This window comes from Solanum dulcamara, chromosome 3 (assembly GCF_947179165.1).
Source record: "Solanum dulcamara chromosome 3, daSolDulc1.2, whole genome shotgun sequence".
Classification (NCBI taxonomy): domain Eukaryota; kingdom Viridiplantae; phylum Streptophyta; class Magnoliopsida; order Solanales; family Solanaceae; genus Solanum; species Solanum dulcamara.
Window position 1 is genome coordinate 1,561,732 of NC_077239.1, and position 27,782 is coordinate 1,589,513.

Genomic DNA, 27,782 nt, shown 5'->3' on the forward strand with positions numbered 1-27,782 from the left:
TTGAGCCATTGTGGCTGTACTTCGAGTGAATGGATGAATCGTAATAATTCGAACCTTTTTCATGATTAAAAAAAAATATCAACAAAAATTGTGATGGAATAGTAAGTGTTTTTCATCTTTAATTAGTGTTTTGAATTTCAGGTCTGGTATGAATTTACATTTGTTTGAGAATGATTTACCCTCTAATATGGACTTTTCTGCGTGAATTCGAATGTAATTGAGGACGAAAAAGGGTACTGGACCCCGAGCAAGAAATCGAGGAAAAAATAATTGTTAGATTAAAAATATTACACAAAATAAATAACAAGTTGAGATGGCCGAGTTGGTCTAAGGCGCCAGATTAAGGTTCTGGTCCGAAAGGGCGTGGGTTCAAATCCCACTCTCAACATTCATTTTTTATTAATTTTCTTATTCCCTATTTCTTAAGAGCAAGCCCAGCCCAATCTGCAATAGGTTTAGATTTGGGCCTATATGTAGCCCATTACTACTTGAGTGGAGGCCCATTGACTAACCTGCTCTCAATATCAACTATTAAACCATCTTGTACTCGATTTCCAAACTACAATTTTTTTTTAGTTAAAATATTTAGAGAATGTTTGAAATTAAAAAAGATGTTCATTTTTGAAAAAATAATAAAATCACATAAGTGTATATGGAGTATTCTTCAGATATATGTATTTTTTTTAGAAACTACCTTATTAGACATATATACATATCATATATACCAATTTTATCTGTACTTTCAGATAATTACATAGCTTACCACTAATTAAGAGTCTCCTATCATATATTGAGAAAGATACACTTATATACATATATTTTCACTGACAGATACACTAAAAATAGGGAGAGAGGTGAGAAAGATGGTAGGGAGGCAAGCGAGATAGTCATGTATTCCGAATACATAGATACATGTATCTAAATTCCAGATATATAGGAGAGTGGCGAGCGAGATAAAAGAAGGCGAGAGAGATTTGTCTATATATCTCAGATAGAGACGAATCTACTTTTCAAGTTAATTTTAAGCTGATTAAACTTTTTCTTCACAAAAATGAATTGTAGCCCATGGAAAGCAAGGTCGTAACTCCCCTCAATTGGTAATCAACCTTAAATGGATAACCCAATCAATATAATATTTGGTATATAATTACTTTAAGAATTAACTTAGCAAGTGCAGCACTTTGTTCTACGTAGTGTATTTGCAATTCTACCATCATTATGGATCAAGTTTGATAAAATTCTAGATAGTTTCTATTATTTCATCCTTATTATAAAAAAATATTTTTGATTAGACTATGATATAATTTGCTAGATCAATGTGAAATAGTCTATATTGGATTTAACAAGCAACAACTTATAAAGAAAGATCAATTAACATTCAAAGGTTTTAAATTTTGAGTAAGAAGAAAAAAGTCATTATAGCAAGGCAAAAATAACTATAAATATGACCACAACAATAACATGTCATAAAAGGAGATAACAGGTGGAGATGACGATCCACTAAAACTAACCTACTAATCTAATTTATATATATAAAAATGATTAAGAACATAAAAAAAAAGAAGTCGAAAATATTTGACTATAAAATAAAAAAGAGACAGAATCATATGAAAAGATAAAATAGATATGCGATAATCATAACGATGTGTTGGATTGACATCAAGTGATTGATATTATCCCACTTAGACCAAAAACATATTGTATTTGAGAGAGAATATATCAAATTTAACAAAGAGAATTGCAATTCAAAAGTCGACTAAGTGGAAAAACTCAAAATTTCAATTTATAATACTTTTTCTAATTTATGTCATATGTATTCTCTTTTTTTTCTTCAAAATTGTTCAAAAAAAAGTTATACTTCCATACTCAGTAAAATTTAATTTTTTAATATTCCCACTAAATAGAACTTAATAAGATGATTTACAATTATAAAAATATTTGTGTCCTGCTAAGAGCTATAAGTTTTAAAAGTTTTTTATTTCTTTCTTAAATCATGTATCGTATTTTATCTATTATCCTTTATACCCCTATCAAATGGGAAATCAAATGTATCAAATTTGACGACTTTTTAAGAATTTTTTTTTGAAGTAAGAACATGTGCAACATCCATTCTTATTACTAAACTTCAAATGGAATCTTTGTTGGAATTTTAGAATTGAGTTTTAGATCGATAGACTTAACGAAATCCTTTCATATTGCATACTTGTTTTCTTTGTATATAAACACGACATGTAAATTGATAAAGAGAGAATAATATCAAATAATTGTTTATCGTACCAAAAACATGATGAAATTCGAAATAATATTAGCTTTAACTTATTTAAAAGTTCAAAAAATATTTTAATTGATTTATTTTAAAAAAATAAAAAATCTCATTTCCGCGCCCATATTAAATCAAAATTAAAATAAAAATAAAAAACAGTGCCTTTAGGCATATTCACCACCTTCTCACTTCACTTCACCATCTCCGCCGCGGCCACCGCAGATCCACCATGGACGACGGCGACCGAAGAGCACTAGATCTAGTCAAAGAGCTAGTACACCGCTTACTTTCCACTTCTCCGCCTTCCACCACCGCCGACTCCCACCAGTCCACTCCCTTAAACCCTAACCCTATCATACCTTCCGATCAACAGTACCATCAATCTCTGAGATACGCCATTCGCATACTCTCCAGTCGAATGACACCTTCAATTGCTGCAGATGAGTCCGCAATGGTGGAATCCATTAAGCGACGGTTAGCTACTCAAGGTAAATCGTCTGATGCCCTTACTTTTGCTGATGTATATACCAAATTCTCGTCGAAAACAGGACAGGGTAGTGTAAGAAACAAATGGGCTGTTCTTTATTTGCTTAAAACTGTCTCCGAAGACCGGAAAATTCAAAAACACCAGTCTACTTCTGTAGCACCTAACGGGTTTCTAAGCTCTGCATTGTCGGGTGGTTTACCGGAATTGGTTGGAAGTGAATCGAATTGTAATTTTGGGCTCAGAAATGATTGTTCTATGGTTTTGAACACTATGCAGGGTTACAAGGATAATAGTAAGGATTCTAAGGGTTTGGTGAGTAAATTGGGTAAAATGGAGAAGGGCTATAGTGATGGTAGTTTGAGTGATGATTTCCAGAGTTTGAATTGTGTAGGTGATAATTCGAGGGTTTTGAGGGCTAAAGGTGAAGTAGGTAAGGGATGGAGTGGAGGTGTTTTGATGGTTTCCAAGGATCCGGAAAACTTGCGTGATATGGCGTATAAGGAGTTTGTGAACTTGTCGAAGGAAGAAAATGAGGTATCTGAGGATGTTTTGGTGAGGGATGTGTTGTATGCTTGTCAAGGGATCGATGGGAAGTATGTAAAGTATGATAAGAATGAGGATGGCTATGTGTTGCCTGATTGGATGAAAGTTCCAAGGGCTACAAGAAGTGTTGTTAGGAAGCTTTGTGAGCTCGGCTGGTTGTTTAGGAAAGTTAAAGGGTACATCTCAGAGAGTATGAATCAATTCCCTGCTCAAGACGTAGGCACAGTTGGACAAGCGTTTTGTGCTGCATTGCAAGATGAGCTTTCAGAGTACTATAAATTGTTAGCGGTGCTCGAAGGGCAGGCAATGAATCCAATACCGTTGGGTTCAGAGGGGGCTTGTTCAGGGAATTATATGTCTCTAAGAAGACTGTCAGTTTGGTTTGCTGAGCCAATTGTGAAGATGAGATTGATGGCTGTTTTAGTTGATAACTGTAAGAGCTTAAAGGGTGGGGCAATGGCTGGTACAATTCACATGCATGCTCAGCATGGTGATCCACTTGTTAATGATTTCATGAAAAGGTTATTGCGTCGAGTGTGTTCCCCTCTTTTTGAGATGGTGAGGAGATGGGTGCTTGAAGGAGAACTTGAAGATATATTTGCTGAGTTTTTCATTGTGAGTCAACCTGTAAAAGACGAGTCCCTTTGGAGAGAAGGTTACCGGCTTCATGCTGCCATGCTTCCTGCTTTTATTTCTCAGTCTCTTGCCAAACAGATTTTAAGGACCGGTAAATCAATCAACTTTCTCAGAGTTTGTTGTGATGATCGTGGTTGGGCTGATGCTGCAACAGAAGCAGCAGCAGCTGTTGGAACTACAACCACGAGAGGAAGTCTTGGGTATGGCGAAACTGATGCACTTGAATCTTTGGTTACAGAAGCAGCAAAAAGAATCGATAAGCATTTACTTGAACTTATGCACAAAAGGTACAAGTTCAAGGAACATTGTCTTGCCATTAAGCGCTATTTGCTTCTTGGTCAAGGTGATTTTGTACAGTATCTAATGGATATAGTTGGTCCTGAGCTATCTGAGCCGGCTAATACTATCAGCTCGTTTAAGCTGGCAACCTTGTTGGAGAGTGCTATCACATCATCTAATGCGCAGTATGATGGTTGTGATATACGCGCTAGATTAAGGGTTAAGATGATGCCACATAACACTGGAGATAGAGGGTGGGATGTCTTTTCTCTGGAATATGATGCAGGTGTTCCTTTGAATACAATTTTTACGGAGTCTGTAATGACAAGATATATAAGAATCTTCAATTTTTTGTGGAAGCTTAGAAGGGTAGAACACGCGCTAACTGGTACTTGGAAGACAATGAAACCAAATTGTATCACTTCCCATTTCTTCTCCAAGTTGCCACAAGCTGTTAAGTTACAGTTGATTTTGACATCAAGAAAGTGTCAAGTTCTTTGGGACGAGATGAATCACTTTGTTTCTAATTTGCAGTACTACATCATGTTTGAAGTTTTGGAGGTCTCATGGTCTAATCTTGTGAAAGAAATGGAATTAGCTAAAGACCTTGATGATCTTCTTGCAGCACATGAAAAGTATTTGTTTTCTATTTTAGAGAAGTCTTTGCTTGGAGAACGTTCTCAGGAGCTTAACAAGACACTCTTTGTTTTATTTGACCTGATATTGCGCTTCCGAAGTCTGGCAGATCGACTATATGAAGGCATTAATGAGCTGCAATCAAGGTATTGATCTTTTCTCTCCATCTCTATGTTAAATTTGGACGTTTTCTAGTATTATAATGTTTCTAACAGCTTGTATCTCCTCATAAATTACAGGACTGCAGAAACATCAATTAACTCTCGTGATAAAGTCAGATCACGGGGAAAATCAAATGATAAATCTTCAGAACCAGGTTCATGGCTCGGTGAAGGCAGAAAAGCTTTGACTCAACGCGCTGGAGAATTCCTCAGAAATATGGGAAATGATATGGACGTGATTGGAAAGGATTATACAACCATCTTTGAGGGCTTCATTTCTCAGTTGCCCGTGCAGCAGCACATTGATTTGAAGTTTCTCATGTTTAGGCTCAACTTCACTGAGTTCTATAGTCAGCTACAGCCAATTACAAGAGGGAAACTTTTCTAGTGTTGTGTCTATTACACTTACTGATTTGCAATTGCTCTTTCATCACCTGCATCCAGTTATAGGGAAGCAGATCTATGGGGACCTGCATCTGTCGCAGATGTTTCACTGGCTTCTGGAAGTGTTCAGCATGTTTCCATTAGTCAAATCACTACCATGCACACGATGAAAGATAGCTTCTTGGCCACCCTAACACAGGTCTACCAGTTTGCGAGTTATTGCTTAACTTTAGGCGTCATATGGACTTCCCTTAAGAGTTTTTCTACGTCAAATTCTCTCCAATGTCAGTATACATTCACTGATACGTTTCTTCCTCTTCAGAAGGGCACTTTCAGCTTCCAAGACGGGTACTGGTTGGTGCTTTCTTGATTGAGGCCACGGGTATATTGATGTTACTAACCATCATGATGCTACATTGTAGTTCTGTTTGGGTTTCTATTTGTTTGGGTTTTTTTGTTCTTTTTTGGCTGCTATAGCAAGCAGCTCGAAGCTTGTATATCTGTAATATAGTGTTTGTTCTTCAATTGGTAAAATTTTGATTTCCTTTTCAATTGTTTGTACTGTCTTAGTGATTAGAAGATAATGTGTTGCTTCATTTGCCATTGCTTTGATGAAATAGATAATTTTGAGTTTTATCTTTTTTATGTAACAATATATAAGCCTCTTTAAACTCTCGTTATTTTCGTTTTTCGAACTGCTTAAGCTGAGAGTCTTTAGAAAATAACCTTTCTATCAGTTTGCATACACACTACCTTCTTCAGATTTCACTTGTGGAATTACATTGGGTATGTTATTGTTGTCCGAACTTGGAACAAACTAATCCAAATAAGTTGATGAAACAATTAACATAACAACTAAGTTGTGTTATATAGGTCTAATTTTGGCCAATTGTCCCTTTTTAGGATAATTATTTAGTAAATGGTCGTTTTTATTTATTATTTTTCTTGCAACTATGACCTTTCAAACTCTAAAGATTCTTTTGAACAAATTGAAAATCTTATGATAGAATCTTAAATTATTGTCAAAAATTTATATGTTTTTGCAAATGTTAGACAATAGTATATTATTTTGTCTTTAAGGATGAGCAAATATTACATCCGAGTCTAAAACTGTCTAGAAGGGTAATCTTTCAAAGGTTATATTTGTAAAACTTTTGAAAATAACAACAAAAGTTGTAAAACAATATTGAAAAAATTACGCGAATAGGCAAACAATACCAGTATATTATTTAATATAGCTATAGTTTCAAAAGATTACGTAAATTGGCTATAGTTTAATGAAATTGCTATTATACAAATCTAGGGGCTCATATACAATTCTGGAAATAAATATACAAATCTCTAAAGCAAATTTATATTTTCTTTGGTTTGTATATTTCTGAGCTCATATACCATCTGTGGGGGCACATATACTAATCTCTAAAGGTTTATATATGTATACAAAACAAATTTAGGAGCTCATATATAAATCTCTAAAGCAAATTCGTATTTGTATATACAATCTATTTGAAAACTCAATTTGTATAATGCAGTCAAATATACAAACGGAAAAGCCTAATTTGTATAATGCAATGAGATATACAAACGAAAATTGGTATAGCAACAGAAACTATAACTATGGAATGTAATTAGGCAAACTGTAGTTAAGGAACCTAATTATCTTTCAAATCTTTGCTATTTTTTGAAAGCTCCAGTATAACATTTTGTTATAGGGATAATTACTCCACATGGCCATTCGGTAAAAATAATTATCAAAAATTAGTCATTCACTGTATAAGCATGTATAGTCAGTATATATTTCATGTATAATCAAGTTATATTCAGTTTTTGAGTGTATATTCAGTGTATAGCTCATGTATAAGTAATCTATATTGTATAGTCAATGTATACTTTCTATAACTTTTGGCAAGCTATATTGTATAGGCACTGTATATTTCCTATGATTTTGGTTATTTTTTATGTAAATAAAATATGGCTATATTTGTTGTAAACTAATTAGTTTATTGTATATATTTGAAATTGTCCCTTTGTTATATTTACGGATCAACTCGAGTGGACGGCCCATTTTTGAGATGTAAGGCCCAAATAAGCCCATTGATTACTTACTGCCAGTTTAAACTTCTTTGAGATTTCCTTTTTTATTTTCTTTACACTAATTTTTTTTTTTTAAAAAAATTCAATTCATTGTGCATATTTTATTCATCAAGGTTTTCATGTCCAGAAAAAAAAACATATTACTCAAACAGACAATAACTAGTTGTTTATTGTTAATAATTAAAAGACAGTTCGGTGCACTAAACTTCTGTTATGTGCAGGGTGTAGTAAAGACCAAAATAGTAAGACTATAAAGAGTATAGTATGCAACTTTACCTTGCATTTCTAACCGAACTAAGTTTCTGCTATGTGCAGGGTGCGGGAAAGAACGAAAGAGTCAGACTATAAGGATTGAAAGACCAAAAGAGTGAGACTATAAGGATTTATAGTACGCAATTTTACCTTGCATTTCTAACCTAACTAAGCTTCTATTATGTGCAGGGTGCGGGAAAGATCGAAAGAATCACACTATAAGGATTTATAGCACGCTTGTATTTCTAACCGAACTAAGCTTCTTTTATGTGCAGGGTGCGGGAAAGACCGAAAGAGCCAGACTATAAGGATTTATAGTAGGCAACTTTACCTTGCATTTCTAACTGAACTAAGCTTCTGTTATGTGCAGGGTGCGGGAAAGACCGAAAGAGTCAGACTATAAGGATTTATAATACGCAACTTTACCTTGCATTTCTAACTGGACTAAGCTTCTGTTATGTGCAGGGTGCGGGAAAGACCGAAAGAGTCAGACTACAAGGATTTATCGTACGTAACTTTATCCTGTATTTCTACTAAAGGCTATTTCCACAACTTAACCCCATAACCTCCTAATCACATGCAAATAACTTTAGCAATTACGTTAAGACTACTCTTCCAAATTGCTAAATAGTTTTCAGAAACAAACAGTTCAAAACTACAAGTAAATAGGCAAGGAGAAGTGGTTTATATATTTTGTGTGTCACTAAAGTAGCATATTGTTATGGAACAGAATGACCATTAATCAATAAAGAATTTTTAATAAGCTTGATTAAACATTAGTTTATTGCATTATTAAGCATTTTATTGGAAATCCAAAAATATTTCAAGATAGTGTTTACCCTAAAAGTTATCAGTTAAATACCAATTTCAGAATCAAATATAATAAGTAACAATTAATAAAAATTTTGGGCAATTGGCACAATTTGCTAACATGCATTGAATTAAAAAAAGATAAGTCAACAACCACTTATGAGATAGCCAAGTTGAGCTTTATATGAAGAAAGCCATTGGTGAAAAGATATTAATTATTCAATAGTAGGTGAGTCACATAGCACAAACCTAAAAAGACAGGGTTTATATATTTTTAAATCTTTTAACATAAAATTATCATCTAAAAATACATCATAATATGAAAAGTTATAGGACATGTATTAAAATTGCATAAATTCAAAGAAGTGGTACAAAAAAATATTAAATATACAATTACAACATATCTAGTGAAATTTCATCAATATGATCTGAAAAGAGTGGTGTGTACGTATGCGGTTAGCCTTACCTTTATCTCATGAGGATAAAGATGTTATTTTTAATGGACTCTAGACTCGAGTAATTACAAAACAAGAAGAAAAAGAGAACACAATAGGAATAATATCGATAGTACCAACAAAGGATCATGTCTTTAATAAGCTAAGAGAATACAATAAAAATAATATCGATAGCACCAACAAAGGATCATGTCCTCAATGAGCTACCTTTATTTCAAGTCTGATCTAAATCACAAAAGTATTTCTTATAGAAAAACATATTGCAAAAGTTAAAATCAAACTACGCACTCAAAAAACTTTTAAAAATAAATGTTCCAATTCAAGTTCAACGGCTAATTAATTAAAATAAAATGGTTTAAGAAGTCAATTGTCACAAAAAGTTTAGGTTAGAAGCTTTGTACAATTTTTAATCTTTTTTTTTCTAGAGTAACACTAGTCTCTTTTCAGGTTAGCCAAACCCAACAATATATATATACACAAACATTTAGGTAGAAATTAAATGAGCAAGAAAATTTAATTGTCATGGCTGACTTTTTGTTACAATAGTCATAAATTTATTGAAAGGCACCGCGTTCATATACAATAGGCAAAAAAGTCAAAAATATTTTTGAATTATTTAAAATAGATCAAATTTATTCGGTGTAATTTCATAAATGAGATTTAAAGAGGATAATGTGTAAATAGTCTTATCCCTATCTTGAAAAGATATAGATTAAGTTGTTCTCGATCGACTCAAGTAAAACATATCAAAATTAAGTATATATGTAAAGCAAATGCAAGAGTGAAGAATCCAAAAATAATTAATAAGAGAACAATAACAACAACAAATAATATAATAATTGGAGCCAAGGAAACCATAACAACAAATAATATAAAATAATAATAGGAGATTAATAAAAAAAATATTGAGAAAAAAAATAGACAACGTTCAACTATCAATTAATCTTAAACCTCAAAATCTTTTTTTTTAAGAGCATGTTCTTAATAAACTCACGCTTATATAAAATTATTTATATCATACATATTTAATGTTCAACTATATATCTACCCAAAAACATGGGAAAAAAAGAGATGATTTTATGAGGGACATGCTACATAAATGATGGAGAGAATAAATAGTAACATGATTGTTTGACTATGTAACATTTTGACTTTTGGGATTATAATACTTCCTTCGTTTCAATTGACTTGTCAAATATTTTTTAATTTAATTTTCTTTTTTACTTGTCAATTTTGACAAATTAAAAAAGGATAATTTTCTTCTTATTATTATATCCGCAATTTATTAACATTAAGTTAATGTCTTTTAAAAATATACTCTAGTGAGTAAATATTTTTAAAATTCTATCAATTAATAGGGATAAAATGATAAAATTACTATACAAATTATTATTTTCTTAATAAATGTGTCAAATTAAAATTTGAAAAGTAAAAAGAGACACAGAAAGCGCTTATCATCTTGTTGGTTAAGTAGAATTTAATTCCCCAAAGAAAAAATCCATGGACTCCTCACATTTATGACATTATTGCCTTTATTAGCAAATAGTGATAACGTGTTATAAAATAAATTGAACTTAGCAAATTAATAAGAAGGAGAGATAATAATTTTACAACACTCCTCCTTAGATGTCCATAAAAAAAATTCTAGTGAAAGAACAAATATATATATATATATAGTTATTCTGAACACCCATAGATGTTGTGCCTCGTTAAAACCTTACTAGAAAAAATCCAGTGGGAAAAAGCCTAGTGAAGGAAAAGAGTACACACATCTGGTAATACGCCTTGAGTGCTGCCTCATTAAAAACCATGCTAGAAAAACCCAGTGAGACAAAACCTAAACTAAGAGAAAAAAAGTACAGTGCGTATCATGGGTAAAGAAGAATTCCAATCTTGTATCTCAATTTCTCAAAAGTGGAAGTTGGCCTTGATAAATATATCTGCTAAATTATCACTTGAACGAACTTGTTAAACATCTATTTCACCTTTCTTTTGAAGATCATGGGTAAAGAAGAATTTTGGTGAAATATGTTTAGTTCTGTCTCCTTTGATGTATCCTCCCTTTAATTGAGTTATACATGCAGCATTGTCTTCATACAATATTGTTGGAGTGTCTTTTGTCAAAGAAAGGTCACACGGTTTTTGAATGTGTTTAGTTATTGATCTTAATCAAACACATTCTCGACTTGCTTCATGAATGGCTATTATCTCTGCATGATTTGAAGAAGTGACAATCATAGTTTGCTTTGTTGAACGCCAGGATATAGCTGTACCACCACATGTAAATAAGTAGCGCGTCTGCGATCGACCTTTATGGAGATAAGACAAATGTAACAACCCCTAAAATGTTGTATGTCGGTATTTCAATTCTCGATAAAAATAATACATCCTCTGTATTTTGGGCATAACTTTTCATAGGTTGGTCCAAATTAGGTGATTCAAATTTCTGGGTAATCACAACATCCTTACCTACAACTTTCATGAAGAACATAACTTCAAATTCGGAGTATAAGTAGGTCAAATAAATTAATCTTTGCAAGATATAGTGCTGTGACGGAATTGAGTGTTAATAGAAGAAAATTCATATCTCACTGTAGGTTTCTCCAAATTGGTTGATTCTTGAACGATATGAAACTAGACTTCCATATCTACAATTCTTATGAAGAAACCAGATCCTAATAAGGAATTTATCTTATTCAAACGTAGCTTCGAAAATGAGTATTCTGTTAAAAAGAACTCATCTTACCTACCATGGAAACATCTAGAAGCATTTGACATCATGCATGACATAAATTGTCCTCCATTTAACATCATCCATGACATCAATATATTCCATTAAATTTTCAGATTTTTCTTTATAATTATTTTATTTATTGTTAGGTCCCTCTTTCCCACCTATAAATACCCACCTTATTTCCTCATTTTATTCATCAAGCTTTCCTAAGCATTTCTTCTCTCTATATACTTTTTCTCAAATATAGTTTTAGTTTTAGTAGTATAAAAATACTACTCCGGTTATTCTTATACTTCGGGTAGTACACAAAACGCTCCGGCGAGGAGAAAAGGCTAGAGATCCAAAAGTATTCCAATTCGGAGTAAACCTTCGGATTTAAGGTATGTAAGGCTTTCATAGCATTGGATTGAGTTCGTCCATGCGCCCAATATTTAAATTTATTATAATTGAGTTATAGTTGAGTTTTATTCAAATCTTGAATTCTAGATGAATTAATTCTTCTTCTATTGAGTTTGATATATTTATGCATTAATATTATTATTATTGTTATCTCTCATATTATTGGAATTATTGTTCATGGCTACTTTCCCATGAATCCTAATTGATTTGATGTTCATGAATATTTTTACATATGTTTTGAGTAAAGTTGTTGGCTTTTTATTATTTTTATTGATAAAAAGAGAGTTGTATGAATTAATACTATATATGTATTTTATTGAGTTTTGAAAGAGTAAAAGAGTTGAATTTGAATGAATTTGGGAAAATGATATTTTGAGCAAGATGTTTTGATGAGATGTAAATGATGTTTTTGAAAGTATAATGATTGATGAACATGAAATGAGATGAGTTTGATGATTTAAATTAAAGTCCAATGAGACTAGATGATGAGTTTAATATGAGCACATATTTTGGGAGTAGTATTGAGCACCGAGTTGGGTAAGAGTTTAATTGACTCAAACCCCAGAACTACGTAGCCAGCGTAGGATGGAGGCTATGCCTCTTAAGTCCCAAAAAGAGGACTTTGATGAATGGATCCAAGATGGTGATGTCCTTTACCCTGGCAAGGTATTGGATGGATGTGGCAACGACATCGCTTCGTTGTATCATCGCTAGCTCATAAGTGATGGTTGTCGGTTAGAGAAACTCCCAACTGAGTAAGCATTGCTTATTACTATTATTTTTATTATTATATTTTAAACTTGCATTACATATTCATGTTGAGATGATGTTGAGTTCTGAGCTGAGTTTTCTTGAGAAAAGTTTCTTGATATCTGTCCTTACCTTCCTGCCATTTTACATACTCGTACATTCCACGTACTGACGTCATTCGGCCTGCATCGTTTTATGATGCAGATACAGGTGTTAGAGATCCTCAACAGGCGCATCGTTGAAGATCATTTCTTTTCAGCTATTTGGTGAGTCCTTCTTGTATTCGAAGGAACTCCTTATCCTTATATTATTGTTGAGTGTGATGTTTCTTTTGAGGTAGCCATGGACATGTCATTGGCACCATCTAAGAGTATTAGAGGCTTCATAGACAGAGTCTGATGATGTAATCGAAGTAGTTCTCCTTAGAAACTACTTCTTATAAGAATTATCTATTTTTCCTTTGATTATGACAAGCCCACATTAGTATTCTTAAGTCTTCCGCTGATGAATAAATAAGAAATGAGACCAAGTGGTTCTCTCGGAAGCCAGAAATGGTTTCTGAGTGACGGCTACGCCTAGGGTACCCTCTCGGGGCGTGACAACAAATATCCTGCATCTGCATGACAATCAATTCTGACGTGGATTCATTTGAGTAAAACAATCTCATATCAATGGTCCCTTAGAGGTATCTGAATATATGCTTAATTCCATTCGAGTGTCTTCACATTGGAAAAGAACTAAATCTTGCTTACAAGTTTACTGAGAAAGCTATATCTAGTCTAGAATTGTTGGCAAGATATATTAATGCACCAATTGCACTAAGGTATGATATTTCAGCATCAACAAGCTCTTCATCATTTTTATGAGGTCGAAAGAGATCTCACAACCATTGGGGTACTCAGTGGGTGTGCTTTATCCATGTAAAATCTCCTTAAAATATTTTCTGTATATGTTGATTGAGGGACAAATATCTCATTTGCAAAATATTCAATTTGTAGACCAAGACAAAATTTTGTCTTTCCGAGGACTTTCATTTCAAATTCCTTTTTCAGACATTTTACTGCCTTTGAAAGTTCTTCAGGAGTTTCGATAATATTCAAATCATCAACATATACTACTATTATGACAAATTCAGATCCAAACATTTTCATAAAGACATAAGGTCAAATTGGATCATTTTTATATCCTTCTTTTAGAAAATATTCGCTAAGATGATTGTACCACATTCGCCTTGATTATTTAAGCCCGTATAAAGATCTTTAAAGTTTTATTGAACAAGTTTCCCGGGAATCTTTATATATTTCAGGCATTTTAAATTCTTCAGGAATTTTTATAAAAATATTTTTATCTAGAGAACCATATAAATAGGCTGTAACGACATCCATTAGATGCATGCCAAGTTTTTCATGAACTGCCAAATTTATAAGATACCTGAAAGTGATTGCATCCACCACGGGAGAATATGTTTCCATATAATCAATGCCGATTCTTTGCGAAAATTGTTGTGCCACAAGTTGTGTTTTATATCTTACGACTTCATTTTTCTCATTTTTTTTTCGCACAAAGACTCAATTGTACCCCACTGATTTTATACCTTCAGGTGTTCAGACTATCGATCCAAAAACTTCGCGTTTTCAAGCGAAGCTAATTCAATTTGAATTGCATCTTTCCATTTTGGCCAATCATTCCTCTGTCTACATTCATCGACAGATTTTGATTCAAGATCCTCATATTGTTGCATTATTTCCATAGCAACATTATAAGGAAAACTATTGTCGACAATTACATTATTTCGGTTCCATATTTTTTTTGATGAGACATAATTTATCAGAATTTTTTTATTATTTTCAGGCGCCTTAACCTCTTTCAAGGTTTTATCAATTGTTATGTCTCCTCGCTCTTTTGTTGAGTAGGTTCCGTCATATCATGACCATCTTGATTGTTTGTTCTTTTTCTTTTTTGAGGATTTTTATTTTTGGAACCGATCGTCTATCATATTGTAAATGTGGTTTAGACACATTTGCATTAATTAATTATCCTATTGGGACATCAATTTAAATTGGAGCATTAGCAGCTGTGATATGAGATTTAGTAACTCTTGATAGGTTAGTGAATGCATCTGACAGTTGATTTATAATATTTTGCAAATGAATTATCTTTTGAACTTTCAGTTCACATTTATTTGTACGAGGATCTAAATGAGATAGTGATAATGCATTCCAATCTATTTTCCTTTTCAGCTGCTTATTTTCTCCCCCTAATGCTGGGTATACTGATTCATCAAAATGACAATCAACAAATCTTGCGGTAAATAAATTTCAGTCATAGGTTCTAAATATTTTGTGATAGAAGGAGATCCATACCCAACATATATCTCCGATCTTCTTTGGGGTCCCATCTTTGTGCGTTGTGGCGGAGCAATTAGAACATATACTGCACATTCAAATATTCTAAGATGGAAAATGTTCGGCTCCTGACCAAAAGCCAATTGTAATGGGGAGACTTTATGATAACTTGTGGGTCTGATCCGCACAAGACTTGTTGCATGCAAAATAGTATGACCCTATAATGAAATGAAAAGTTTTGTTCTCATAAGCATTGGTCTAGCAATTAATTGAAGACGTTTAATCAATGATTCCGCTAGACCATTTTGAGTATGAACATGAGCAACCAGATGCTCAACTGTTATCCCAGTGGACAAACAATAATCATTAAATGTATGAGGTGTGAACTCACCAGCATTATCAAAACGAATTGTCTTTATTGCATAATTTGAAAATTGTGCTCTTAACTTAATTATTTGAGTAAGTAATCTCGCAAATGTCATATTACGAGTTGATAATAAGCATACATGTGACCATCTTGTAGATGTATTTATTAAAACCATATAATATTTAAATGGTCCACATGATGGGTGAATGAGCCCACATATATCACCCTGTATACGCTCCAAAAATATTGGAGATGCCCACTTTGATTACTGATGGTCTAGTAATCAATTTGCCTTGAGAATATGCAGCACAAGAGAATTCTTTAAATTGAAGAATCTTTTGGTTCTTCAAAGAGTGTCCATGTGAACTTTCAATTATTTTGCGCATCATATTAGAACAGGGATGACCCAACCGATCATGCCAAATAATAAAATCATTTGACTTAGTAAAGGTTTACTATTACACGTGTTTCAACCATGCTAATACTTGTCAAGTATAAGCCGGATGAAAGAACGGGTAACTTTTCAAGTATAATTTTTTTGCCCGACATCATTGTAGTAATGTAAAAATATTCATTCTTTTCATCATTTGTAGTCTCAATATAATAACCATTTTGACGAATGTCTTTGAAACTTAATAATTTTCTTTGAGACTTACTACAATATAATGCTTAATTAATTGTTAAATTTGTTCCTTCGATAAGTACAACTTTAGCTTTTTCGGATCCTTCAATTAATCTTGTAGTATCAGATATTGTATTAATATTAGATTCTTTCATAATCAAACAAGAGAAATATTTTTTATCTTTTAAAATAGTGTGTGTTGTGGCACTATCAATAAGACACATATCATTATAATTAATAGTATCACCAAGACCTTTAGCATCAATGTGAATTTCAGTATCAAGGATCCATGATAAATAATTTTTTCCAGAAATGTCAAGTGCCACAAATTCAAGTTTTGATAAATTTGACATGATAAAACTAAGATAGAAATTAATTTAGAAAGAATAAAGATAGCTAAAATTAAAATTTTTCAGTAGATATACCTGATATAAGAATTAATATATTTGGAGAAAATTAAAATTTCATGCTGATAACGTGTTATAAAATAAATTGAACTTAGCAAATTAACAAGAAAGAGAGATAATAAGAGAAAGAGAGAATTCAGATTTTTTATTTTTTTTTATATATTTCTTTTCATTTTGAGCTGCCTAATTTATAGGCAGGAGATAATGATTGGGAGAGGAGACAACGCGTGAAGAGGGAAAAGAAAGAAGAAAACGTTACAGCAAACTTTTACAAAAGAAAAAGTAAAAGTAAAAGATGAAAGGGACTTAAAGGGACATCCACTTTTTTTAAAAATAATTTTACAATAGATACACCTTTTAAAAAATATATATATAAACAATACCAATTAATTTGAACTATATTGTATATTCACTGCACTATCGAATCATATTTACATCTATTTATATTTATAATTTTATTTTACATATGGTAAGGATAGAGTAAAAAAATATTGATTCATTTAAGTCAACAACTTTGATATTCAATAATTCAAAAAAAATTTTAAATTTTAATATATACAAGTTAAATCATAAAAAATAAAAAAATTCATAATAACTACGCTTTGAGTGTGTGCATCGAGTAAATGCACTTTTGTATACTACTAACTTAAAAATTACAAAAAAAATAAATATAAATCATATTAGATAAAATTGATACAATATATCGACAAGAGAAATCATTCTCGATTTTCTCTAATACGATACAAATGTTATACGACTTATTAAACTTCTATATAACCATTATATATATTCATTTGATTTTTCAAGATCTTCATGATCCTCTTCCACAATATAATACTATTTAACATAACCTTTTTGCTTCTTATTTAAACCCCCAATCTTTTTTATACCAAAACAAAAACTCAAGCATTTCTAAAAATTTCTTCATGCATATTTCTTTTGTCTTACAATTTTCATTTTCATGGAACTGATTAAGTTAACTCAGTTTATCATCTTCTTATCAATTTTTTTTCAAATTAAAGTTGAATCTGAAACACCCAAACAACTTTTCAAAGGATTTAAAGCAAGCCCAGATCCCCAAATTTCGAAAATCCAGCTACTTCTTAGTGATTATTCTGGAAATTACTCACTGAGTTTCCTCCGAGTTGAAGAAGATAAACTCAGTCTTGCTATTATCCATGTTCAATCTTCTGAGTCGATATGGGTTGCTAATTTGACCCGTTTTGCTAAATGGGCTGACCCGGTTGAGCTCTACTTCAATGGCAGCCTTGTTCTGTCTGATTCAAGTTCAGGGGTATTTTGGTCAACTCACACTGATGGAGACCGTGTTTGGCTTTCAAATACGTCGAATTTGCAAGTTCAGAAGTTTGATAATGGAGTGACGTCACCTACTGTTTTATGGCAAAGTTTTGATTTTCCCTCAGATACCCTTGTAGAAAATCAAAATTTCACTAGTGCCATGACTTTGGTTTCTTCAAATGGGCTTTATTCCATGAGATTGGGCTTTGATTTTTTCGGGTTGTATTTTAAAGATGAACCGGGTTTGGGTTCGGATTGGCAACCGGGTCGGATCTATTGGAGGCATAAGGCATTAGAAGCTAAAGCTGATGTGATTGAAGGTCAAGGACATATTTATGTTGTACTAAAGTCAAATGGTTTTTTTGGTATGTACCAAAATGAGTCGGTCCCAGTTGACATTGAATCATTTAACAGCTTTCAACAATCCGCATCCGGTGTACGCCGGATCCGGATCGAGCCAGATGGGAATTTGAAAGGGTATTTTTGGGATGGGTCAAGTTGGTTATTGGACTACCAAGCGATAAAGGAGACGTGCGAATTGCCTAGCCCCTGCGGGGCCTACGGACTTTGTCGACCAGGGAAGAGCTGCTCTTGCCTGGACAACAACACGGATTATGGTTTCGGCAGGTGTGCCCTGCCGAATAATCAGGACTCCCGCAATTTTTGCGGGGTCCACAACAAGTACAAGGGGTTGTTAAGAAATGGTGTTGAGTTGCCTAACAAGGAGTTAATGGACTATCAAAAGATGGATTCTTTTCAAGAATGTCAAAGTGCATGTGAAGGAAATTGCACATGTTGGGGTGTGGTGTATACTAACACATCAGGATTTTGCTACATACTAGACTATCCCATACAAAGTTTAGTAGGGGTAGGGGATGAATCCAAGATGGGATTTTTCAAAGTGAGGGAGGGTGTAGGAAAAGATAAGATGGATGTGGGGTTAGGGGTGGGGGTAGGGTTATTATGTGGAGCCATCTTGGTATTAGGTGGGGTCATAGGGTTAGGGTATTATAGATATCAAAAAAGAAAAAAAGAAAGAGGAGTTAGTGGTTATGTTGATGAAGATGGAGTAGTAGTTGGACCATATAAAGATTTGGGAAGTGCAAGTTTTAGGTCAATTGAACTAATTGAAAGATGAGGTAAGGGATGACATCTTTTGAGATAGAGACTTCATCATCAAACAATATAATTTTTTACAATATGGTGGAGGTGGGGCCCATTTTGGTTTTTTTTGGGGAAGTGGGGCCTACTTCTTCACACATGTGAAGGTGCTTTTGGAAATGGAAATTATCTTATCAGGGGTTTGGGGGGGGGGGGGGGGGTAGATTGATGGTCAAAGGACAAAAAGATTGCTAAATTTGGCAAATGATATTGTATTATATTCTTGCAAATGGAGAAAAACTACTTTTTAGATGTTTTTTTAGTTATTTAAACGACAATGACTTGTAAATTGTACTTATTTTCTTAGTGACTTTTCTTATCTACATGACCAAAGTAGCCAAACTTTATTGGAGCTTTGTAAGGAAATTAGAGTGTGATTTTTTGATACAAATTATCTTCCATAATTTCATAGTTCTTTCTTCCTTGGAGATATGTCACATTTGTCAATGTTTCTATGTTTTTTTCTCAAGGTGTCACACTATTGTCTTTTATACTATTTTATTTTTAAGATTAGCTTATAGCAATTTAGATATATCAAGAAGAGATATTTATCTGATCACTGATATAACTAATTAAGATATTTATGTAGTGATAACTTTAAGTATCTACTTATGTATTTAACCTTTTATTAGTGAACATTGATCTAAAAGCAAAAAGAATTTAACATTTATTGGATATAGTATTTGGACCAGAAAAAATATAAAATTTGAAAGGAAAAAATAAACATGTAAAAAAAAGCTAAATACTCAAGAGTACATATACAACGTGGGTCAACCCACATTGGAATTGGATTGGGCCTCATTACCTCAAGGCAATTGTAGTTGGGTTGGGCTTCGTAGCCCTTCACAGAGAATCACTTTATGATTGTTATATAAATAGGTAACTTTTAAAAATAACAAAGATTTGAAAGATAATTATGCTCCTTAGCTACAGTTTGCCTAATTACATTTTGTAGCTATAATATCAGTTGTTATGCCAATTTTCGTTTGTATATCTCATTGCATTATATAAATTAGATTTCCAGAGAGGTTGTATATACAAATACAAATTTGCTTTAGAGATTTATATATGATCCCCTAAATTCTTTTTCTTTTCCTTAATTTTGTGTCAAGTCAAGTGGTGTCACATAAATAAAGACAGAGAAAATTATGTTTATGCAAGCTAAAATACGAAATAAGAATACATATATATTAATAATACAAAGATTAAATTATAAAAAACAAAAATATTATTTTAAAACAACTAATTTATGTATAATAATCTTTTCTTAATTAATTAATGCATAACAATTCTTTCATTATCAATACTCATCTAACGAATACCAACATTGAACCAAAATATACACACCATCGAACCCTAGAATGAAAAAAATCATATTAGAAAGTGTTGAACGGCAACCTATAATAGTATTTATTTATTTAATTAAATTATTTAAAATATAAGTTTTTTTAATTTTTTTTTGTCATCAGTATAAGTTGTTCTTCAGTGCAGTAAAATTGAGCCCATTAAGTGGACACGTGTAAAACAGCAGTCATCTTCTTATACTTCAATTTTATTACTTTGTGACAACTTTTTATTCACTTTGGAATATACACTAAAAAGAGCTCTAATTTTCAAGAACCAGAAATTTCAAATTATGAAAATCTACTAACTCATTAATTGGGGTAAGTTCTTTTTTCTTCAATTAGTTATTTCCAATATTTGTTTTACATTATGTATGTTGTACTTAATTTGAAGTAATTTATGTTAATTCAAGATGTAAATGTTTTGGTGGATTTCAAATTGAATCTACTGTTTTCTTGATCTTGTCTTCAAATTAAATCTTGCATGAAAATTATTTTCAGCATGACTTCTTTACTACTGTATTCCTCACTTGTGAAATATTACACTGAGTATGTTGTCGTTTCATGAAAATTGTTGCTTAGTTTGGAATGTTGTTCGCCTTTATGGTTCTTAAGGGAGGAATTATGTATTAGAATTATGTAATCTTCTCATCTAGAAGTTTAATCGGTTTAACATAATATATTTTTATTTACTTAATTATATATTCAAACTTATATGTTGCTCAGACTCTTCAGAAATATTGTTGGGTGTGTGTATTGCATTTTTTAATTATCCGATATGAGTACGACATCATTATTTTTGGAAAGTTGAAGCAACATATAGGGTTTAGAAAATGAATCTTAGGCTTAACTCGACTCTATAAGCTGGCTCATGAGGTGAGGATTGTCCGCGACCATAAAAGACGATAATTACTCATTCTCTCAACCAATGTAGGACAATCTAATAGCTTGGAACAGAGGAATAATCATTTAACAAAAATTAAATGAATGAAGGTTCTTAAATAGTGTGTTAACAGGCACTGTGGTATACAAGTTATGTGAACAGATGATTGGATTAAGTGTTGGTTTCTTTATTTTTCGTGTTAACTTGATCCAGTGAAGAAAAACTTAGAAATGGAGGAAGATAAAGTTGCAAGCGTAAGTACTGAAGTTTCCGAGACAGAGAAAAAGTTCGTTGAGAAAATGCACGAGTTGAAAAGAAAGCTGATCATTGATGAGATTTTTGTTCGTACTCTTCGATCGCCTTCTAAAATAAAATTAGGCCCGTGTTTTAAGAATGTGATCGCTCCAGAGCTGTCTCCTCATTACCCATTGGCTGAAGGAGAAAAGCTAGTTCTACACTCCGCGGAACCTGATTGGTTGAAAGATAAGACTCTGAAATCATGGCCTAATTTAAGTGGAATGTGGATTGATTGGGTAGATAGAGTCGAGAAGGCGAAATGGGAGGTCTGGAAATCAGCTGATATATATGACGCCATTCAGTTGTCGAAACATGATCTCCCAATGGACAAAAATCTTCTTTATGCTGCCTTGTGCTATTGGTCGATCTCCACAAACTCGTTTCACTTCAGGTTTGGTATGATGGGGCCAACAGTACTAGATATTGTTGCCTTGACAGGACTTAGGCCGCATGGTGAGGACATTAGCGTCCCACTCGGGATGGCTAAATCGGCTCGTGATTTTCCTGAGTATGGAAAAATTAAAGAATGCTTGACTTACTGCAAGTTTCTTGACGTGTCAATGGGAGCTATGGCTGTGACCGAGGAAGAACATATATCCTTTCTGGTTATGTGGCTCTGCAGATATCTCTTTTGTAATTCTTCGATTACCATGATCGAGCAATGTACAAAACTTGCTCTTGTTCTTTCTAAGGGTAGAAAGCTTGCTTTGGCGCCTTTTGTCTTGTCGAATTTATATCATGCTTGCACAAACATTGTTACGGGTGGATTTGATGATGCATGGGGTCCATTCTGGATCTTGCAACTCTGGCTACAGGCTTACTTTCCGGAACATCAACCTTTGACCTCGGATGACGGTAATCCTCCCACCTATGGGCACACCTTGGCTGACGGTGTTTTGAGACCTAAAACGTTCAACCAATACTTTCTCTTCTTCAATAAATGCTCATTTCGAACAGCCAGCCAATTCACGCCTTTTTCGTCCAGGAAATTTGGACCTGAATGGTTTAAGAGGTCACTTGATCCTTACTTTCAAAAACTTAATAGAACAGAGTTAAAAGACATTTGGGCTAGTTATGTTATTGCTCGAGACCTCCCTTACAGTATCCTTGTGGACGAATCTTCTAAGTGCAAATGCGGGGTCGAACATTATTCTCCGAATCAGTTCGCTCGGCAATTTGGCATGACACAGGCTATCCCCTTCCACCAATCAGCAAATGATTCATTCAGAAGAGAAAATTTCCGGGATTGCATTGAAGAAACTGAATCAAGGTTCTCCCAATTAAAAAGGAAGTTCTCATTTGTTCCATTTAGTGTTAATCCGAGCTCTACTGAGTTCTTCGATTCCTGGTGGTCAACTTATATGAACAATCGGGATAAAACTACTACTGCTACTGATGTCCTCAGGAAGTTCTCACTGTATGTTACGCCTCACGGTCCATCTGAAAGGCAAGAAGTTGCTGTTCACAGGTCCAATGGTATTAAAGGCAATTCTCAGTCCACGGGAAAATTCGGCCGGAATATGAAGAGGAAATATAAAGGTATGATAACCTTCTTGATAGAACAAATTATAAAATCCCTATTTGGCTGGTATAATCATAGAGTTCTATATTTGTGTTAAATGGAGAAGGAAAATGTTGGTCAAGGAGGGCAAAAAAAGATTGTCCTTCAAAAATGTCGCCAGGTGTGCGTTGGATCCTTCAAAAGTAATGCATTTTTTTGGAGGATCCGATACCGGTGCGTATTTTTGGATAGCTCTCAATGTTCTTTGATTGGTTTCTTTTTTCCCTGCATTTTGATATCTAGTATTGCTCCCTTATTCATGCCTTAAATGCTTTTAGGGTATAGTATTCCATCACGATCGTTTGTACAGCAAGATGACGAGCCCAGACAACAAAGGAACTCGTATGAGGTGACTGAAAAGATATCTAAAAAAAGAACAATATGCAAGGTAAGACTTTCCCTGCACCTCCCATACAAAGGCGGATCCAGGATTTATTACATATTTTGTAGATTTTCTTAACACGTATATAGAATCTGAGCCAAAGCTACTAAATTCGACCGAACCTGTAACTTCTATTGTACATCTGGTCACTACCAAACAGGCCCCTGGGATTGTAAGGGGAATGTATGGCCTGATTTATTCCTTCACTTCACTGTTGCTTGACTGTTTCAGAAGATGAAGACTTACGCGGTGAAAATGCCACTACCGATGACAACTTCTAGCATACCTTTTGCATCAGCCTTCCGGACAAGTCGTGCTCCTGCTGATGAAGACGGGAGTAAGGACGACAAGAAAGTTTCTGATGATGATGATACATCAACCTCCACCTCATCGGCGATGAAAATGCCGCTACCGAGGACAACTTCTACCATACCTTTTGCATCAGCCTTCCCGACAAGTCATGCTCCTGCTGATGAAGATGAGAGTAAGGCCGACGAGCAAGATTCTGCTGCTGCTGATACATCAACCTCCGCCTCATCCTTCACTTCTGAAAAAGTAAGTTCTAGTCTTACTCGTGGCATAACGTTTGATTTACTCCATCTAAGTTCTATATCTTTTTGTTTTCAGGAAGGCGAAAAATATACAGTTTCCCCATCATTAGCTGAGACCGGAAGCAAGACATCTGATGTATGTGAACCACCTGACTGTCCTGTGAAATTTGACAATCTAGAAGACTTCTTTGCTCGAGTTAGCGGACAGATTAAACGAGCTCAATCTCTCGGATTTTCTGCTGATCAATCTTCATCCATAGACGAAAAGACATCCGCCACGCGAAAGTGTACACCATCAGCAGAAATGCTTGCCACAGCGAAAGACGACATTGAGAGATTACTAATCATGCCTTCTCAAGACTTGCTTCAACCCGAAAACTGTTCAAAGTTAAATGCAGCACTGTCAATATACACTGCATCACCAGATTTATCGGTTGAGAGAGCACTCGCGTTTGAGAAACTCAAAGAGAACCTTCCACACCTTTCCTCAACATATCATAGAGCTAAGAAGGAGAAAGAGGATTATTACAAGAAGGCTGCCAAGAAAGTGATCCTCATCGACGAGCTCACAAAAGGTCAGGAACACTATGCCAACCTTAAAGACTACAGCGACAAACTTGAATGTACAACGTATTCCATCAGAAACCAAATCCGCAAGTTGAAAACAAGCTTGAAGGATGCAAAGACGAAACGAAAAGCCATCCAGGAACAAAAATTGAGTTTGGCTAAGAAGTGTTTTGAAAAGTCTAATGCACTTGATGAAATGGAAGCTGAGTCTCCTGAGATGAAGGAGGTAGCCGATTTGGACATTGCCAGAGTGGAAGAAATCTTGACAGAGTTGAAGAGTAAGATAGTCGAATCGCGTGTGTAAATCGCTCTTTGTGTGATTTTGCTAGCTAGTGATCCAGAGTATAAGAGCATGTAAATGTAATTTTTGTGATATGTGTAATCTCACTTTTGAATGGCATCCTAAAGTATAGCCTTGTTGGTCCAAACTTGTATAGTGAAATAAGAAGTGTAGACATACTTTCCAAAACGTGGTTTCTGGATGATTCAAAATAGCACTAATTTTGGCATGATGATGGGGTAAAAATGCATGGGCGGATCTAGGGCTTGTTGCCTGCTTTTAGCTCGAACTATGTATATATGAAGAAAGAAAATGGATATATGTAACTTTGTAAGGTCATGCTCATTCTAAACTTAGTGACTTTAAAGTTTTAATTCGTATCTGGTTATAAAAAAAAGTTAACTATTTAAAATATATCACTTTTATTAAAGATAAATCCGAATTTTTTTTATGGCTTATTGAAGCTAATGCAATTGATATCCGCACTAATATTAATAACACTAGTTTCAAAAGCTTTTACTTATTTCTTAAAGAACATGCACAATCAAATATAGTGTAATTTAAGTTGTTGTAACAGGCCACATCCCTTATTTTTCATGTACTTAATTTCTCTTATTATGAACAGTTATTTATAGTTAACAAGGTGACTTCATTTGGGTTATAGGAAAGTGTAATAAATCTTTTCCATGAGAGAACTTTGGTAAGCAAAGTTTTACAATTTTGTGTGCATTCTTATATGTCTAAGTCTTGGTAGACAAAGTTTTACAATTTCGTATGTATTTTCATATGTCTAAGCCTTGATAAGTAAAAGTTATCAAATATTTGTGTTAGTGGAAGATAATAGAAACCTGATAGAGTAGTTGATAACAGTGCCTAGACAGTTACTAAAACAAATGTAATGAAACCTACAGTTAGACTAGAGATCAAAGGGGGTACCTATTTACATTTTTTACCCTGTCATCATATCAAAATTAGTGCTATTTTGAAGCATCCATGTGTGGGGTCCAGTCCCTTCTTTTCTTAAGTCAAATATTGCTTCAAGGGTGGTAGCAAATGTCAAAAAGACATTGCAGTAGACATCTAACTTTGAAATATAATTTGCCATTAATGTCATCAATGGCATTAAATGAATTTTTTTTTCTCTATATAAAGAGCTTAGCAGCTCATTTGCAAAACACCAAGATAGAGAGAAAAAATATTAGAAAGAAAAGTGAGGTATTCTATAGACTATAAAAAAATAATTTGTGAAGAAAAATAGAGTGTGAGCAATATTTTAATAAGGTGGGAAATCAAAAGAGTGCTATTCTTTTTGAGTGTGTTGTGGTCACTTTGAGTGTTGTACTCTTGAATACCTAGTGTAAAATTCTTTACTATAATGATATCAGTTGCTCCTCATATCTTGTGGTTTTTCCCTTATTTAAAAGAGTTTTCACATAAAATTCTTGGTGTTATTGTTTTCCCATTTAACTTTCACTATTTTGATCATATATATTTTTGTGTTAATCCGCATTTTTCCCAACAAACTGGTATCAGAGCAAGATTTTATTTGAGTATGCTCTGTGGTTGCAGCATAGTCTGAATTTCCATATCAAAAAAGATTTACTTTAATTTGTAATAATTATATATATTTTGGGGGAAAACGATGGAAGCCAACACTAATATAATGATTACTTTGAATGGTGTTAATTATGTCATTTTAAAGGGAAAAATGGAAGATTTGCTTTATATCAAGAATTTTTATCAACCAGTCTTTACTACTGTAAAGCCTAATAATAAAACAGATAAAGAGTCGAATCTGTTGCATAGACAGATTTGTGGATTTATTAGGCAACAGATTGACGATAATGTGTTGAACCATATTTCTAGGGAGACACATGTTCGTACCCTATGAAAGCATCTTAAAAGCTTGTATGCTCGGAAGACTGGAACAATAAAATATTCTTAATAAAGCAGATGTTAAGTTTAAAATATTATGATGGTTCTCCGATGACAGATCACCTGAATTATTTTCAGGGAAGCATGAACTAGTTATCTGCTATGGGTATTAAATTTGACGAAAAAATTCAAGGCTTGCTTCTACTTAGTTCTCTACCAGACTCCTGGAAAACATTTAGAACTTCATTGTCAAATTCTGTTTCGGATGATGTGATCTCTATGGATTCCGCCAAGAATAGTGTCTTGAACGAAGAGATGAGAAGAAAATCTCAAGGTTCTTCTTTATCGGATGTCCTGGTAACTAGCTTCAGGGGGAGAAACAAAAGTCGTAGTTCTCAAAATAGAGAACATAATAGGAGCAAATTCAGAGGCAGTCTTAAAGATATTGAGTGTTATCATTTTGGCATGAAAGGAAACACAAAGAAGTTCTGTTGGAAATTGAAGAAGGAGAACAAAGACAGAGAGGATAATAAAGAAGATGATAATGAAAATTGCCTAGCCACCGTCTTCACCGAATATCTTTTACCATTTTCGATGCAGGCATGTTAAATATTTATTGTGATGAGTCAAGCTAGGTTGTAGACACTAGTGTCGCATCGCATGTGACATCAAGAAAGGATTTTTTCTCATCCTATACTCCTGGTGACTTTGGAAACCTTGAGTACGGGTAATGAGATAGTATCTAGGGTGGTTGGTGTTGGAACAATTTGTTTGAAAACTAGTGTTGGAACTAAACTAGTTTTGAACAAATAAAATATGCACCTAATGTTTGTCTGTACCTAATTTCTTTTGGTGTTCTAGATGACGAAGGATATGTTTGTACTAATGGCAGTGAAAAGTGGAAACTCATTAAGGGTTCCTTGGTTATGGCTTGTGGTAACAAACATTGTGGTCTATAC

General features: G+C 33.6%; 3 protein-coding genes and 1 non-coding gene across 4 annotated transcripts; all 4 read left to right on the forward strand.

Moving 5' to 3' along the window:
* Nucleotides 1-307: 307 nt before the first annotated feature.
* On the forward strand, nt 308-388 carry TRNAL-AAG (transfer RNA leucine (anticodon AAG)). Its single transcript has one exon. It is a non-coding gene; the product is annotated as a tRNA-Leu (tRNA).
* A 2,031-nt stretch (nt 389-2,419) lies between these two features.
* On the forward strand, nt 2,420-5,923 carry LOC129882101 (gamma-tubulin complex component 3). Its single transcript, XM_055956252.1, has 2 exons — nt 2,420-4,990; nt 5,084-5,923. The coding sequence occupies exons 1-2, from the start codon at nt 2,493-2,495 to the stop codon at nt 5,391-5,393; spliced, it is 2,808 nt and encodes a 935-aa protein (XP_055812227.1). The 5' UTR covers nt 2,420-2,492; the 3' UTR covers nt 5,394-5,923.
* Nucleotides 5,924-17,378: 11,455 nt separating this feature from the next.
* Nucleotides 17,379-19,479, forward strand: LOC129881413 (PAN domain-containing protein At5g03700). The gene has a single exon (XM_055955619.1). It carries the CDS (start codon nt 17,586-17,588, stop codon nt 19,059-19,061), a length of 1,476 nt encoding a protein of 491 aa, XP_055811594.1. The 5' UTR covers nt 17,379-17,585; the 3' UTR covers nt 19,062-19,479.
* Nucleotides 19,480-21,540: 2,061 nt separating this feature from the next.
* Nucleotides 21,541-25,075, forward strand: LOC129881414 (uncharacterized). Its single transcript, XM_055955620.1, has 4 exons — nt 21,541-23,146; nt 23,447-23,556; nt 23,902-24,105; nt 24,178-25,075. The coding sequence occupies exons 1-4, from the start codon at nt 21,541-21,543 to the stop codon at nt 24,970-24,972; spliced, it is 2,715 nt and encodes a 904-aa protein (XP_055811595.1). The 3' UTR covers nt 24,973-25,075.
* Nucleotides 25,076-27,782: the final 2,707 nt, after the last annotated feature.

What these genes read in the sequence shown, in the direction of transcription:
- LOC129882101 (XM_055956252.1), top strand. Translation starts at nt 2,493, where the DNA reads ATGGACGACGGCGACCGAAGAGCACTAGATCTAGTCAAAGAGCTAGTA. An exon ending in ATTAATGAGCTGCAATCAAG is followed by an intron (nt 4,991 to 5,083) that starts GTATTGATCTTT and finishes CATAAATTACAG; the next exon opens with GACTGCAGAAACATCAATTA.
- LOC129881413 (XM_055955619.1), top strand. Translation starts at nt 17,586, where the DNA reads ATGGAACTGATTAAGTTAACTCAGTTTATCATCTTCTTATCAATTTTT.
- LOC129881414 (XM_055955620.1), top strand. Translation starts at nt 21,541, where the DNA reads ATGGAGGAAGATAAAGTTGCAAGCGTAAGTACTGAAGTTTCCGAGACA. An exon ending in TATGAAGAGGAAATATAAAG is followed by an intron (nt 23,147 to 23,446) that starts GTATGATAACCT and finishes AAATGCTTTTAG; the next exon opens with GGTATAGTATTCCATCACGA. An exon ending in AAAAAAGAACAATATGCAAG is followed by an intron (nt 23,557 to 23,901) that starts GTAAGACTTTCC and finishes AAGGACGACAAG; the next exon opens with AAAGTTTCTGATGATGATGA.